The 17,029-nt window shown below is 42.0% G+C and overlaps 1 protein-coding gene across 1 annotated transcript in view; it reads right to left on the minus strand.

Moving 5' to 3' along the window:
• The window catches only part of EML5 (EMAP like 5), a 772,681-nt gene that overhangs the window by 277,425 nt on the left and 478,227 nt on the right, over nucleotides 1-17,029 (minus strand). The window contains exons 14-15 of the mRNA XM_069637955.1: nucleotides 14,617-14,803; nucleotides 2,659-2,764 (exon numbers count right to left, since the gene is read on the minus strand). Coding sequence (XP_069494056.1) covers nucleotides 2,659-2,764; nucleotides 14,617-14,803 — 293 coding nt within the window. The remainder of the gene's footprint in view (nucleotides 1-2,658; nucleotides 2,765-14,616; nucleotides 14,804-17,029) is intronic.

Consider the following 17,029-nt stretch of genomic DNA (forward strand, 5'->3'; position numbering starts at 1 on the left):
AACACCCAACACTAAAGTCTTTGCAGTGTCTCCCAATCACTCACAGATCCCACTTTAAAACTCTTTGACTTGTCGGCAAGCTGGTCTATGGTTGGATGCTTGATAGCTCTTCAAGCCCTCTCCACACTATACAAGTCAACTAAATGCTTATGTTTGGCAGACCAAACCGAATAGTCGAATAATCAGCTAAAGACAAACAATGTCTTGGGAGGAGAGCTCAGGGGCAACGCGCTCGCCTTGAAAGCAAGATGACGCGGAGCAACAAAGGTTCGATCCCCGGGTCCGCGCTTAGAAACCTCTGGGTATTAACCGCGTTATAAATAACCAATTACAATACAATTTACAATTCCAATTTACAATGATGCTGCACTCCCTCTTTGTATATCGGTTCACCCTCTGAAACCTCCTCCCAATTTATCTCAGGTTGTAGGAGAAAGCCTACCATTTGTCAGGGGCCTAAAAATGCATCTGAATCCTCATGCTAGCACACAGAGAGGAGTCCCCCAAATGAACCATTAACCAACTGGTTCAGAAACCAAGTTCTTACATCAACTTGGCCCTATTCAATGGGTTACTAATTTGCCACAAACAACAGTACACACAGAGAGAATAGTGTTTTTGTTACATTAAAAAATACATAATTTATTATGTAGGCCATAGGTCCTACAATTACAACCTTAAAAAAGCGAATTAAATCTGTTTGTATTGTATTGTATTTATACAGATAAGTCAAGGTCACACATGAACATATCGAATTAATCGATTTTAACCTAGGTGACACTGTAAAGTAATTCAATTGGAGGAAACACCGACAAGGACTACCTTACTGGCCCTATCTGTCTAATAAATCACGGGTATCCTCAATTCAACAGTGTCTCTTAGCCTAAATTCTAAAAATCATTATTCATGACCGAAAACACATCCTAGGTCAGAATTCTCATGCATCACAATTCATTCTTAGATCGGGTTACAAGTAAGACTATGCCCTAGAGCAGGGATTTGCAAGCTGCCGCTTTCCAGATGTTTCGGACTACATCTCCCATGACCCCTCGTGGTTGACAATCCTGGATAGAGCCAATGGTAGTTGTAGACCAAGCAGCTGCAGAGCCAAAATTTGCGGATCCCTGCCCTAGAGGAAAGCATTTAAAACAAAGTGGAACACGAAGATTACAAACCAGAAGTCCCCTGTAACCTAAAACCAATGAATTCTGTACTGATCCCACCTGGGATTGTTTGCCCTCGCTATTAAGACTATCTGAGAACCCTACACTACTTTCCTCTGCCCTAAAGTCTGAGAGATACATAATGAGTCTGATAAAATATGTTTTGAGTCGTCGAGATGCTTAATCTCCTTTAATTCTGTGACGGGGTCCCTGATGATCCCTAAGGCAACAATGGACTGATCTGACCTGGTTGTGTTTCAACACCCCTGATTGTATGGACTAGTTAATGGAGCACTCATGGTATTGTCAGCATTAAAGCATTAGCCCTGGACAGGCAGCTAATGTGATATTGTCATTGTTTACATTGCTCTGCAACATGGGCATGACTCAAAAATATCTAATAACAGCATTTTAAACCCAGAATATCATACATCTATTTCATTCTACATATCTCAAAGATGCATGAAGCAAGAGTGTAACACTATGTAGCGACTGAACTATGGAGACATTGTTTTGTATCCAGGCGTTCAGTCTTGAAGCCGCATAAGGCTTTCAAGCCATCATACTGCATTGCCTTGGAGCACTCTACAAGCACAGGCAGAGGGCTTTTGCATACTATCTAGCTTTTCATTTGATTATTTCTCATTCTATCTTCTCATCGTCTTTATATCCCCTTCAGTCTGTTTTCCATGTGCTGTTTCTGTTTTCTCTTGTATTCTTATTATTTTTGTTTTATCCCTATTTTTAGACCTTTATTTCTAAACTTTTTAGCAATTGTGAATGCGTCCCATGAATAGCCTATGACCTCTGGCAGAGTAAAGTCTAGGGTTTGGTCTGCGCTACCTGTACGCGAGCCAAGGCTAATTCAGGGAGGCTTCTGGCATGTGTATGTTGACAACTACCTGGATTAGGGAGTTGTGGGGCCTCAATTTGAGCATGTTAAGACTCTAATCACCCTCACCTTTCCATTATTGCAAGTTACTTCTTCTGACAGAAATTGCTACATTTGTAGGTTTTATTTTTCAAATTTGTGTCTGGGCTAGATATAAGTAAGGTCAAAGTTATGTTGGGAACAGTTACTAGAAAAAAGAATCACTGTAGTTGCTGTTCCCTGTATCAGAAACCGTGCGTATGACCGTTGACTCTCCACTGTTAACACTATCTCACCGTAAGAGAATTTGATACACAATTTACAGAACAGAATTAAGGGGTGGTTGTGTGTGTGTGTGTGTGTGTGTGTGTTCAATCGTTAGGCATATTTTGATTTTACTTGTACAAATTTACTAAGAACTGAAATGGCAACCAATTCAGTATTCTCCTATCCCTATTCCTCTATAAACCTGGTGCCATCTACTAGGTGGCCCAGTGGATGTATTCCAGCAGCCTCATCCAATAATGCAGGATACTCAAATATTCCCTGGTGGCTCACTCAATATTCAGTTTTGACATCTGATCACAGTCACAAAGGGAGACAGAGCCAAAAGGTAACCCATACCTGAAAAGTCCACCGCGCACACTCCAAAGTGGTGGTAGCCCTTTAAGACTGACAGTGGTTTGATGGTCTCAGTGTCCCAAATATGGACCGCACAATCACGACCGACCTAACAGGCAAAAAGAGCAACACAAGTTCAGTTCTTCGATCTGTTGTAAATCCTCACATATATTAGGGGGATTACAATTACTCTTGTATCAGGCACATCTTTTCCAAGACTTGACAGTTTGAAAAGTCAGAAAATATAAAATATTCTTGGTAGGATGTAGCAAGCTACAAGTTCTGCATTTCGGAATAATTTCTTTAAAAGAACATTCATATCTTTAAAAAACAGAAATCATATCATGTTAAAAGGTCCTCAGAGGATTCAGACCAGAGCAATTGATCAAAGATATCCTCATGTGGAATCCATTGCAGCTGTGAGCAGGGTTAACAGAGAGTATGCACTTTCATATAGACAATGCAGGTACAGTCCTGGAATTATTTTATCATACACAAACACACACAAATATGCTTTAGCCTGCCTATTCCTTAAATACTAAATACAAAGAACGGCAAAATTAAATATATAGCATATAGGAAAATATATGTCGTGCACAGAAATAGTCGTTCTGGTGCTCCTATCAGTTTGGATTAACATGCAATACATATTCCACTCTCTCAAGTGGTACGTCTGGAGCGTTAAACGTTGCTTAATTCAAAAGTCAAAGTAGACATTAATAGGGACGTTTTTGGCACATTAACACTATTCTATGTGTCAGGTACCAACAATGCCTACTCCATCGGATTATTGGTCTTGCAAACTTGTGTTGGGCTAAGAGCAGGTTGTGATTGCAATAGTGTAATGTGTTTTTTGAGGTATTCCGCATTCTTCACTATGGGGAGATTAAGTGGGTGTGAGTATAAAAAGATACAAGCACCTTAAAGACTACTACTGCGCATGTAACGTTCGTTTTCTGCAACTTTTGTATCCATTTAGACTCACATGTTACGCATAGACTAGGTTGCAGTGTTTTTTATTTATGTGGGTGGCCATGCTGTTGATATAGCAGACAACAAGTCATGCAGCACTGTTTGATCCACCTGTGAATCGGCACTTGTCTGGTATCGATGAAGTAGTCTTTTGCAAAAGTCATGTTTCAGTTTAGAAAATAATGTTGAGAGGAGCATTTGCTATGATTGCAATTGTTGCTCCTGTCCCTTAAGTGCAGCGTATCTTTGAGGTAGTTGCCAATGTGTGTACAGCTCTTGAAGACCTCATGCAATTTGGAAAACTGGAATTAGTGACAGCACTACCTCCTTGTCCCATAGCAGAGGAAACTAAAAACTAGCTTGTTTTTCATAGTTGCTTCCTAATATCCATATAGAACTGAAACGCTTCAGGCACATCAGGTGTGTGCACTTATAGTTCTGCTCGAGACTCCGGGGTTCAGAAAAAAGGAATGTGCCTAACTGACTGCTTGCGATGGAATTTTTAAATGAAATTTGGTGTATTATATAACTATGTTATATTTTATATATGGCTACAAATGGATTTTTGACAAACCCGGCATGTAAATCACTCATTCATTTTATGTAGGTTATAGCAATACTAAATGCTACCTTATATGTGAGATATTTTAGCAGGTTTTTTGTGTATAGGTTTGAAAGATGGTAGCATCAGTATGTACAAGAGTATGTTTAAGTTCCAGTTTGGTGCTTGCTGAGCAACTGGTGGATGTATGCTTGTTACTCTTAACATGAAGGCTATAATGACTAGTATCTTCCACCGTGAAACTTTGCGTTGATGTGGCATGTGAAGCTAGTGCTGCAAGAAGCACCTGTAGAGAGCTGAACACTAGATCTGTGTCCAGAAGGTACAATACGTATGTTACAGTGTGGCTGCTCCGGTGCAATCCACAAGGCGACTGTGTGCTTCTCAGATCAAATAACACACTGTGCATGTGTTAGGTTTGCTTGCATGCCTCCACAAAGATATCCAGGTATCATGGGGTAACATTTAAATGGCTAAACTCTATGACTGCAGGCGCACGACTGCCCATTTCAGTCCAAAGTGCCTGCTAAGTCTGTCTGCCAGACAACTATCCATTGCCAGAACATGCTGTGACTGCAGCTACCCACTCTTGTGAGTGTACCCATGGTGCTGGGATATTTGAGGCAGTGTCCCTAGTGTTTGTTTAGATAAAACATTGCAGTAGTAGTGGCCGTTCTTATGAGAACAATCTTCCTGTGAATTTGTGTCCAAAAACTTGACAATGCTTTTTGAACTGCAAGGAGTTGTAAGACTATTGTTCTGTCCACCTTCACTGGGTTAATATATAGTGGAGATGTGCTCCTCTTCCTTGTTGAGAGGAATCTGTTGTAATGGTCACTTGTACAGCTTGACTTGAGTATTGTCGTACCTTTTTTTTTTTTTAATTGTATGTTTGGTGAACCAAACTTTTCATTATATTGGTCTTTTGAAGAATCCTTCCGAAAATTGCCATGGGTTGATGTCCCCATTTTTTTTTTCTTTTTGGTATTCTTTTCGATTTCGATCCAAAAGTTGATGGCTGTTAGGATTAGATATTTGTCATTGCCTTTTAGTAGTTGGTTCCAGTGTTCTTTTGTGGTCATCTGTTTTTTTGATATTCTGAAGAATTCTTTGAATAGATTTCTTTTTTCTTGTAGTCCTGGGAAAATCATAATGATATGGAACAATGTCTCTTTGGTTCCCTCATTCTGGCAGAAACGTCAATCTGTGGATTTAATTTCTGTCTGTTGTGTGATACTCAGATAGTCTTGAGTTAGTAGGATGTTCAATCGGAACCTTAAGAAGAGATCTCGGGTCTGTCGATCTGGAAAGCAGGTCAGGTATGGAGGAAGTTCATGTAGGGCTCTTACGTCTATTTCGCATACTTGGTGGCGTTTATAGTTAGTCTGGCCTTCGACGGTTTTTATCCAGTCGTTCCTCTGAAGTGTTAGTTTTACATGTTGCGGCCTGTTTATTAGCATTTCCTCGGAAATGCCTTCGGCGTCCATTTTAGACTTGATTTTATTGGTCCATTGTTGGAGAACCGTTGCGTTCAGTGCGTTGTTTTTGCTTTTCAATATTTCTATGGCTGAGATCTTTACGTGGCTTATTATTTTTCTGTAAAGATCCATCTCTTTCCATAGTATTATGGATTGTAATGATTGCAACGCCAATTCGAATCAGATCCTTGTCATGGGGAAACTTTTCGGTAATGCCAGTGTTTTTCTCCAGAATATTGTTTCGTAGAGGTGCCATTTCAGTCCTTGGTTGCTTGCAGGGGTTTCGCAAGCGTAAGTCAATATGGGAACAACTTTTTGTTTATAGAGAGTGATTGTTGATTTGAAGGAATATGTCCTGAATTTGCAGTGGTAGAACCGACCCAATCTGGCTAGGGATCTAGCTTTGTCTTCGATGTGCATTTTCCACTGTTGTTCCGTGGATGACGCATTTATCATTACCCCTAAATATTTGATGACATTTGTTGTTTCAAATTCTTTGCCTTCAAAGTAGAACTTTGAGTTTTTTCGGTTCTTCTTTGTTCTTTGAGTTGTTAGGTTCATTACTTTGGTTTTGTTTATATTGATCTGAAGTTCGTTAGCTTTCATGTAAGTTACTACTTTGTCCAGAGTTTTTTGTAGGCCTGATGGGGTTTTATCCATGACTGTGATGTCATCAGCGTATATTAATGATAGAACTGATTCATTATTAAGTTTCGGTGGATTTGCAAGTGGATCTTTGATTGAGTTGATAAAATCATAAGTGTATAAATTATAGAGGCAGGCAGCTAACGAACATCCTTGCTTAAGACTGTTGGAAGTATTGATCGGTTGTGTAACTTTACCATGTTTTGTTAGCCTGACTCGGACTGAGGTGTTGGTGTATAGTTGCTTGATCGGATGAAGAATTGCTGGTGGACAGCCCCATGTTGTTAACTTAGTCCATAGTTTTGTTCTAGTCGAATGCAATTTTTAGGTCGATAAAAACTGCATGTACCTGTTGATTTCTTAGTGCAGCTTCGTATTTGAGAAGGCTCAGTATTATCAAGTTGATGTTGGTTCCAATTTTGCCTACAAATCCTGTTTGCCTTTTTTCTAGTTTCACGTTATTTGCTGCCCAATCGGTAAGTTTTTTCAAAAGAAAGTTTGCAAAAAGCTTTCCTAGCGGGTCAAGTAAGGCTATGGGTCTGTAGTTATGTGTGTTCTTTCTGTCGCCAGTTTTGAAAATTGGGATCAAGATGGCTAACGTCCAGCTACTTGGGATTTTTGAGTTTTTTCTATGATAAGGAGCAGATGGGAAAAGAGACTAGCCCAGGTTTCCGGTGCTTCCTTCAGAATTGCGTTTGACAGTCCGTCTGGGCCTGGTGCTCTTGATGGATTTAGAGTTCTGATGGCGTGAATGATGTCTTCAGTTTCCCATTTCAGAATACAAGGAGGACAGATAGGTTCTTGTTGGATGGTCTGTACAGGTGTACTGCTGTTAAATAAAGTGTAGAAATGTGCAGTCCACGCTTCGGGATCAACTTCTTGGATCATATTTATTGTTCTGTTGTTTTCGTTTAGGAGGGACAAAATTGCCTCGTATTTTTCCCTTTGATTGCCGCTAGAATAGCTTCAGCGTCCGCTTGTAGCAGTAATCCCTTGGATGATTTGACGAAGTTAGAGTAGTTCTGTTTTTCTTTTTTTATGGTGATATTTGCTGCTGTTGTGTTTAGTTTTTTCAGTTGGCGTATTTTTTTTAAGCATTTTTTTCCTTTCTTTGATGTCCGTATTGAATGCGTGTTTATGTGTAACAACAGAGTTGGTACTTTGAGGGTCTGCTAATCTCTGAGTACCCATTCATAGTTGAGTTTTTCATGGTCAGGCATCAATGATCTTTCAAATTTAGATACTAGTTCAGCCATTTGGTGCTGTTTTATTCTTAGTTTCATTAGACCGTTGTTTATTTCTAGATCTGGGAGGTTGAGGGAGAGATTCCCGATTTGTTCTGTCTGCCATGTTATTGAAATTTGACAATGGTCACTGTTAGATTGTGCTGAGTTTTCTGTGGCAATAAGGTTGTTCTTTATTCCTTCAGAGATGTAAATATAGTCAATAATCTATTTCGATTTTCCACTGCACCATGTTGGCGGCATTTGACCTTATATGTTTAGCGGTTGTTCTGTTAGTATTAGTTTTCGGATCTCAATCTCTTTGGTCCATTTTCTTGCTCTTGGGGATATTTTCTGGATATCTAAACAGATTCCTTCAGAGTTGTAAAGGTGGATGTTTAGATCACCGGCGACTACAAACTCAGTTTGCTCGAAAGAGTTTGATATTTTGTCAAACTCAATGTAGATGGAGTCTATGAACTTATTGTCAGTCATTGCTATTGCGTTCCAGTAAATGTTGAAGATTGTTAAGTGTGTTCTGTTTGGAGGTTGCTCTGGTTTGGATGACGGGGTCAAAACACAGATGACAATGTATTGGGCCCATGGGTGGATGTTTTTCTTTTTAACAATTGACCAGTTTGGGTCTATCTTAGTCAAGATTATCATACCGGATGATGGTCTGCCTTGTTGTATGGTGATTGCCGGGTTCATATACGTAGAAAACCCATTGCAGACAACTTCTGTCGATAGCCAAGTCTCTTGGAGGCATATTATAGCCATTTCTTTTTGGTTTGTAACTCCCTCTGAGAGGAGATGTTTGAACCCTCTCGTGTTCCATGAAGATAAAGTTATTTCAGTTGTTGGATTTCCATTTGGGGTTGGTTGTTATAGAAAGGTTTTCCTTCGTGTGCTTCGGTGTTCGCTTCTGATTGATGAATTTCTGTTGGAATACGTTGGGGAGAATATCTCCCTTGGTTCTTCTGTTGTTCTGTTTTTCTGGTATGAATTTGTTTGCCTAAACAGGTTGTCGTTTCCTGTTAGGTGTGGTTCTTCAGTTGTTCGTGGTCTACTTGAAGGTTGTTGTTGGTCATATTTGCGTTAGATCGGGGCAGCTTAAGGTCTTGTGTTAGTATCCAATTTCTTTTCTTTGAGAGCCATAAATCTTGTTGCTTGGATTTGTTCTATGATGAAGCCCCATTTGGCCAGTTGTTTTTTGGTAGACATAACTAGTTGGATCGTTTGGTTGTTATGGAAGTCAATGTGGACTGTTCCATCTTTTTCTTGTTCGGAAAATGTATAACGTTGATGTCTTGAGTAGCGATCTTCGACAGTATCGGGATAGCGTTGAGTAGGAAAAGAATATTTACTCTGTTCAAGATTAGTTTTTCGTCTGGCCTTAAATCTGAAGCAGTTAGCGAGAGTCTAAATATGTTTGGTTCCTGACGCGGATCTATAAATGTTGGTCTGATTAAAGATGTGTTTGTTCCAATTGGTCTTGTTTCCGTGGTGTCAGCAAGGGCGTCAGGTTCTGACGAGAACCAGGATTCTTCAGTTGATATTGATGAGTACACAAGTGACATGTTTGTTGTTGATTCATCAATGTTCGTGTACATTGAAGTTGAGGAGATCTCACAGTATTCATCTATTATGATCATTGAGTCTTCTTGGGAGTCATGTTCTCTATTGCTAGTTTGAAGTGTGGACGAAGTCGACGTTAAATTTTGTGCATCTGCTGTCGTTGGTGTTTTAGGCTCAGAGTCATGGTCGATTGCTTCCAGTAATGCGTCTAGTGGCTCTTGTTCTTCAATTGAGATCAATTCTTCTTGTGGTTGGGGTTTCAGTTTTTTATTGTTCTTTGTATTTGTCTTTGTTGTTTCCTTGGCCAAAGGATTAGCGCTCTCTTCAATGTTTTTGTTGATGAGATTCTTTATTGTTGTGGGGCAGGGTTGAGATTTCTGCTCTGGGTTGAGTTGCAATTTTCGCAGGAAAGCTCGTGAGCCTGTTTGAAGTTTTTTGTTGTTGTTGTTTCTTTTGTAGTTGTTGCTTTGCTCAGCTGGCAGCGTTTGGTTAGGTCAAAGATGTCAAACGGAGTACATGTTGGGGGTTCTGTGTTAGGAATATTGAATTGAGTTGTTAAATTGTGCGTTTGAAGTTCATATTGGGTTGTTTGGTCTTTCTTAGAATCGGTTTTTGTTGAGGGATGTTCTGTATAAGGACACCTTGTGCCTTGATCTTGGGGCATGGTCGCTTGTAGGTTTCTTTTTTCTTTCTCGTCCATGGTTTTGGTGGTAAATGTTGTCAATGTTTCTATAAGAGTTTGCTTGTCCTGTCGATCAGTTCTTGCTATTACAGCTAGGTGGTTCTGCCATATTCTTGTGGATTCTGCTTCATGATTCAGTCGATCTTGAATTGAAGTTATGAAACAGTTCATGGTTGTTTGTTTTGTTAGGATCATTGCAAGCAAAGTGGCTTGGTCTTTAGTGGCATCGACTTTTGCTTCTTGGATCTTTAAGAAGGGGACCATCGCTAATGATAGAACAGCTACTGGCATATTTTGGAGATCTTACATGGTCGTTGGGATTCTTTTGCTGGATTCTGAATTATTCAGTGTTTTTTCGGTTTTTTGGGGAGGATAGTCTGAGTCTTGTTGGTTTAGGGCGGCCGTCGTTGCATTCAATAGGTTCTCTTCTGGGAATGTTTTAGGGAAGAAGATGTTTGCTTTGGTGGGGAGTGGTGTTGATGTACTAGATATAACGTCTGTGTTTCCCTTGTGTTCGTCTGTGAGGTCTTTCGTTTTCTTCTGTTCCTGGAAGTCCATGATGGCATCTATTTCTGTGATATCAAGTGAAGGTCGCGATGCTCGGTTTGGAGGTTTAGAGCAGTTGTCTTGGGAGAGTCTGTAAGATGGTAAGTTGACTGCCACTGTTGTTTGGCTATGAGCGCTCTTTGTCGTAGTGTTAAGTTCAGCGTTGAGTCTTTCAATTTTTTGGTCACAGGAGTGTGAAGCTGGAGGTCAGATTGGAGTGCCGAAGTGGAAGCTCTTTTTCCGAAAACTATTGGGGTTTCGGAGGTCGTTTCTGGTATTTGAATGGTTGTTATTTTCTGGCTTCTGTCGTTCTTCGGTGTTTTGACTGCAATTGTGGATTTGAGGTATTTCTGTTCTTCGGCCGCTTGATTGGAGAAGCATGGTGAAGTGCTTGATGGAGCGGTAGTGGAAGTAGATGACGAATCTTGATTCGTAGGATTGAGAGATACGAGTTGCTCTTTGTTGTGATTGGGGATTTGTGGGGGAATTTTGAGGGTAAGAGGCTTCGGTTTGCTTGTGGTGTTGCTAGGTTCTTTAAGTGTAGTGGTTTGTAAGTTCAACGTTGACGTATGTTTTGGAAGATTTGGAACAATTTCTTCTAGCTTCTCTTGGAGGCGTGTTCTAGGTTTGGTGCTCTCCATATCTATTTTTTTTTCCTTTCTCCCATTTGGGTATGTAGGGTCGTAAAAGCAGCAGGCTCTCTCTTGATTACTGCGTATCCAGCGTAAACAGCGGGAAACAGCAGACAACTACGCCCTTGTCACCGCGGCTGGGTCTTTCTTTTAAGCCTGCTTCCTGGGGGCGGAGCTTCAATCCGCTCACGCGACTCAGATCACGTGACCTCATGGCGAAAAAAATAAAATACAGCACCTCGCTCGCTTCAAACTGCTGTGCAGGGAGCACAGGCTTACACGAATCGGAACGGGATGTGTGCAGGTAAGGAGAGAGTCAATTTCTTCTATTTTGCAGCTTACGACTTGTGCCTTGATGCTCACAGCGGGAAACAGCAGACAACGAGCCCTTGTCACCGCGACAGCTTAACGCCGCAAGGGCGGCCGGGTCTTTCTGTTAAGCCTGCTTCCTGGGGGCGGAGCTTCAATCCGCTCACGTGACTCAGATCACGTGACCTCACAGCGAAAAAAATAAAATACAGCACCTTGCTCACTTCAAACTGCTGTGCAGGTGGCACAGGCTTACGCGAATCGGAGCGGGATGTGTGCAGGTAAGGAGAGCATCAATTTCTTCTTTTTGCAGCTCACAACTTGTGCCTTGTTGCTCACAGCGGGAAACAGCAGACAACGACGCCCATGTCACCGCAACGGGCTTAAAGCTGCAAGGGCGGCTGGGTCTTTCTTTTATGCCTGCTTCCTGGGGGCGGAGCTTCAATCCACTCACGTGACTCAGATCATGTGACCTCACGGCCAAAAAAAAAAAAATACAGCACCTCGCTCGCTTCAAACTGCTGTGCAGGGGGCACTGGCTTACGTGAATCGGAGCGGGATGTGTGCGGGTAAGGAGAGAGTCCATTTCTTCTATTTTGCAGCTCACAACTTGTGCCTTGATGCTCACAGCGGGAAACAGCAGACAACAACGCCCTTGTCACCGCGACGGGCGGTACCTCTACCAATTTCAGGTGTTGCAACATTGCAAAGCTACCATTGATATTGATATTTTATTTGTATCGCGCCCATACACAAGTGTTTCAGAGCGTGACGAGACAAGGGAGGGGAACAAGGGAGAACAAAACAACGATCTTACTAGGCCCAGTGACATTGAGAATGCGCAAGTGCAGGGAAGAGGGAAGGGGGAAAGTGCAGGGGGTCTACTATAAAGGTCTACTATGACTTTTCTTGCAACTACCACTATATCTTTCCAGTCCCCTGTCACTTTCGACCTGAGATCACTGATGACACGTTATGGACTTTTAAGCAGATCACTTGTCTTACAAAATGTGTTGTATATATGATTGAATGTACATGTGGGCTCAGATATATTGGTTCCACGATTGTACCTTTAAAACTGCAAATTTTACAACAATATCGGGCCATCAAGAATGCAGACACCAGTTATCCTATGACTGTTCAGTTTATAGAGAAAGATAACAGGGATGTTAAATGTATGAGCCTTACGCACATTCCTGATCATCCTAGAAAAGGCAATAAATAGACAATTGAAAATTAGGCAATTGGAGTCCAAGAGAATTTATCCGGTTTGAGTCCCTAAAACCTCAGGGTTTTAATGGAGATGAGGAGTTATATGTCTTTTTGCAGTGATTTTTAAGAAATTGCACATGAAATGGGATCCATATGAAAATGAAATAATTCAGTGTATATGGATGGTTATATTGATTAATTACAATTGCATTTCTTTTCTGTAGGTTTTGAAACTACTTTTTAATATCACTGGCCTATATCCCGAGACCATTCCTCTGGGAGGTTTAATAATGGCAAGTGGTTGCAGTTTTTTGTGCGATTCTTTGAATATCAGGTAATTTGCACTTTAAGGAGGCATTTTTTGCAATACTAATACTGCAATTCTGCACCAATTTGTGATGTTTGCACTAGGAAATTTTGCACACTTCAGCGTCCCTATAAAAAGTGGACAGGGGAATTTGCACATATTTAGTGCTGCATGTAGTTGGTTTACAGGCAGATGTCCATTTGCACTTGCTGGGTTTGCACTTGTTAATGGTAGTGCTGCATGATCTGCATAGCAGGGTGGATTAATTCCCTTGAATGTCATTTGCTTGTTGGACGCACTAGCATCATTTGCTGCTCAAATATGAATATATGATCATGTGCCATTGTGGTCAGATCTTTCAAGCCTCTCATTGATAATGGCCACCTAAAAAGCCAGACGGAGCCCTTCCACTTTATAGAACTTGAATATGAGGAACAATATTGATTGGGATATAATTTGAGTGTGTGTTGTGATTATTTATTGTTTTATATACAAATTAGAAGGCATCAGCCCATTTGAATAATAATTTTGGGTTATGATGTAATAGTGCTAGTGAACTACTTTGGGGGTGCTCTGTACCTCGCTTTCAAACATAGACCCGGTTCGGTGTAATTAGAAGTTGGAATCTGTGTCATTTGATTTCAGATGGTAAATCCAACTCTGAATGATATTAGCATGTGCACCTTGAAGCTTGAGAAAGAGTGATACGATAAAATATTGAATGAATTGCCAGGCATGTCACACCATACCAAATATTGTTAACACAATGGCCATTTTACGTGGAGACATCCGCTTTGGATTGTATATAAAGATATGGTATAGGCACTAGTCCAGGATGGTGGTATTGGTCAACATGGATGTCCATGTGGTTTCAACTAGTCACATGACTTTGGTTTGAACAGGAAAGGCAGTTCATTCAAAACTTTATTTCGAGTAGCTGCATGTATTGTGAATTAGGACCCTGCATGAAGAAGTCCAAGTCACGGACGGACCGTGTGACAATTGTCCCTACGGGTTTTAATTCAGTCACCCACCTTGTTTTAGATGAGATATATGTACTCTGTAATCTTGTCGTTTTAAACAATGCTTATTTTTTATAAGACTTGTTATCAAGAGCCAGCCATGAGCTGCATTTTTTTTATCACTACCCCCGATTGCTCAGATTTGCGTTTTGGTGTGCTTTGTGATCTTAGTTGCCTGTGGTTAGAATCCATAGGCTGCTTGTTGAATGCTGTGTGTTAAATATATATATATATACTTATTTAATCTTCTCTTGTTTTTCTCCCCTTCATCCTTGTAAGTCATAAATTCATCAAATTCCCTGTGTTGCTCCTAAGCAGCCTCTCAGCTTCAAGCAATGAAACTGTAACTTGAGTTTTTGTTTTTTTGTACAGAGGGGTGTGGGATCACTGGAGGAAGTAAAAGTGGAAAACGTTCAATTTACTTTGGTGCTTAAGCGGTAGGAGGTGGAGCTGACACAGTAAGAGGATGACAGGCTTTTGTCCTCTTCTGAATCTGCCATCAGCGTTCTCTCAACCACTCTTGGTCGCAAGGACTAACTCATCTCTTGTCACTGCAGCACCCCTTCGGTGCTTTAGACTGTTGCCAACCCCTAGAAATGACTCTATTGCAGGTATCAGGATCATGGTCATGTCGCTGAAAGCTAGCCGGAAGGCATTGATCGAAATTTACTTTCCCGGTTGCCCAGTAAAGTAAGAATTCTTTAGAGTCAATTTTACATCATTTCATAGGCAGTGCTCTAAGTCAATAATGCAGAAGTACAGCCACCGTAAGGGCCTGTGTAAAGCCACCCACCTGTCCAGTTGCCACGTAGTCCTTTAAGGGGTGAATGGCCAAGCAGAGGATGTCGTCATCGTGTCCTAGGTAGAACCTCTGGGCGTTCTGCTGCCGGTTGTAGACCACGCCCACGGCTGCCACATGGTATACAATCTCGCCCGTCTGGGTATAGAACAGATTGCTTCGACAGTCGTAGCCCCGGTAACTGAGAAGAGAGGAGAGAGACAGACACACTGTACACAGATGGGGAAAGAGTGTCATGGTGGCAGGATGCCAAAGGAGATCCCAACTGCAATGAAGCGATCCAAACAGGCAGTCGACTCGCTGAACTGAGAAGACCAGGGAAGATCATTGCTGCCATCTTTATATTCATCAATGATCATCTATCTCATAGGTCAAGTACTGAAATTTAAGCAAACATCATTTGTTCCAATTTCTGTGATTTCCCTGGAAAGCATTTTCAATATCCATTGTTTTGTACTCATGGCAATCTGGTGCCTGAGTGCAGAAAGATTGCAGGATTGCAGGTGCAATTTTGAACAGAATAAACACAGGGGAGAAAACTGGCTAGTGCAAATAGGTATTCTTTCACTGGGTTTCCCGGAGAGCGGGCTAGCATACCAAGAGCAAGATGCTGCATTAATATTGCCACAGGTTGGAAGCATTCGGTTTGCTCCGGCCGGGGCAGGAGGTGTGATGGTGGTGTTGGAGAAATACAACTTACAAAAATAAAGGGGTTCACGGCGCGTCACCTGTGGATTGAAGCAAAAGTGTCCCGAGCCTTGGCTCCCAAAAAGGACTGGGAGAGCGGACGGGCAAAGATGGAGAAATCAGGGAAAAAATGGATTCTCATGTGAGCCATCACAGCTAGGCGGAAGGGCTGTGGCAGACGGAAGCGCCTAATGATGACCAGGGGGCCCTGTGCATGGGGGATACCCCAAAGGGCTGAGAGAGAGAAAGAGTGCAGCAAGAAAGTGCCAGTGTGCTCAGTGAAGCCAGATCCAAAGGATGCCATGCTGCGGTAAGGTCAGGCACGCAAAGTCACCCATATTGATTTAATTTCATTTTTGATAGTAAGAAAACAATCTGGCATGCATTGTGGTTGAAAATCTTTTAAAGTATTTCCTTTGTTGCAACTTATTTGTCGAGAATGATCAAAGTTCTCAGAATACATCTCTACGGTATGGTGGCACAATCTTCACATCACATTGAACTATGGGATCCGTCTCTGGAAACAGTTGATAGATTTATCTGAACGCACTTGGGGGACATGGGGAGCTTGTCTGTGTCATTTGCAGTTTGAATGAGTAGCTTTTGCCTGAATACAATCACATCCTGGGGCTCTGGTAAGGTGGAACACCCACCCGATTGTATTGGCTAGCTTGTGTGTTCTAAGTACAGTACGGTAGGCCTGTGCCCCAATATAGGCGCCATTGGAAATGAGATGCAGTAACTGTTCCGGTAATAAACAATTAGGGGGAACTGATTGCCGCGGCATGCTGAGATCAGCGGAAGGTGGGGGTGAAAGTCAAGAGAGCTACCTGACCAAGTTCCTTCCCACATAGGAGGGTCTTGTGTGCGTCCTTTGCGTTGCTCATTCCCCAATGATGTCACAGAGCTAATCACCTGGGTCCATTGCTGCTTAAGGGGGATGTGGCTCAAAGTTAGCCTTGTTATGCCAAGATACAGTTTAAGTCAGTATGTATGGGGGTGAGATATACATACTATGAGCCTCATTACGAGGTGGGCGCCGGTAAAGGTGCCGGAGCCGTTAACCCCTTACCGCCCTATTACGAGGTCCGCTCGCGGGACCCGCTCTGGACGCCTGATTTTACCAGACGTCCTTAGCGGGTTCCGCGAGCGGTCCAGCATGCTAACAACGGGCCTGTCATTAACGGGCCTGTCATTAACGGGCCCGTTGTTAGCATGCTCCCCATTCCCATTGAGCCGTGTGGGGGCTGAAATGGGAATGGGGATGGTACGGGTTCCCTGAATGGTGAAATACCAGGCACTCCAAGGTCGGAATGGCCCGGTATTTCCCCATTCAGGGAACCCGGACTCGAGTTTGGAGGCAAACTCGTAATGAGGCCCTATATATTGATAGACCTGTGATGCTAAATTGCACTCCCACACAGATCCTAGCCGCAGGCTTCAGTTCTCTATACAAACAGATCCTAGCAGCAGGCTTCAATTCTCTGTCCACACAGATCCTAGCAGCATTCTTCGATTTTCGATCCACACAGATCCTAGCAGCAGGTGGCAATTCTCTAGACAAACAGATGCTAGCAGCAGGCTTTGATTCTCTATCCTCAGAGATCCTTACAGCAGGCTTCATTTCTCTACCCACAAAGATGTTAGCAGCAGGCTTCAGTTCTCTATCCTCAGAGATCCTAGCAGCAGGTGGCAATTCTCTAGACAAACAGATGCTAGC

This window comes from Ambystoma mexicanum, chromosome 14 (assembly GCF_040938575.1).
Source record: "Ambystoma mexicanum isolate Mex_15411 chromosome 14, UKY_AmexF1_1, whole genome shotgun sequence".
Lineage (NCBI taxonomy): Eukaryota > Metazoa > Chordata > Amphibia > Caudata > Ambystomatidae > Ambystoma > Ambystoma mexicanum.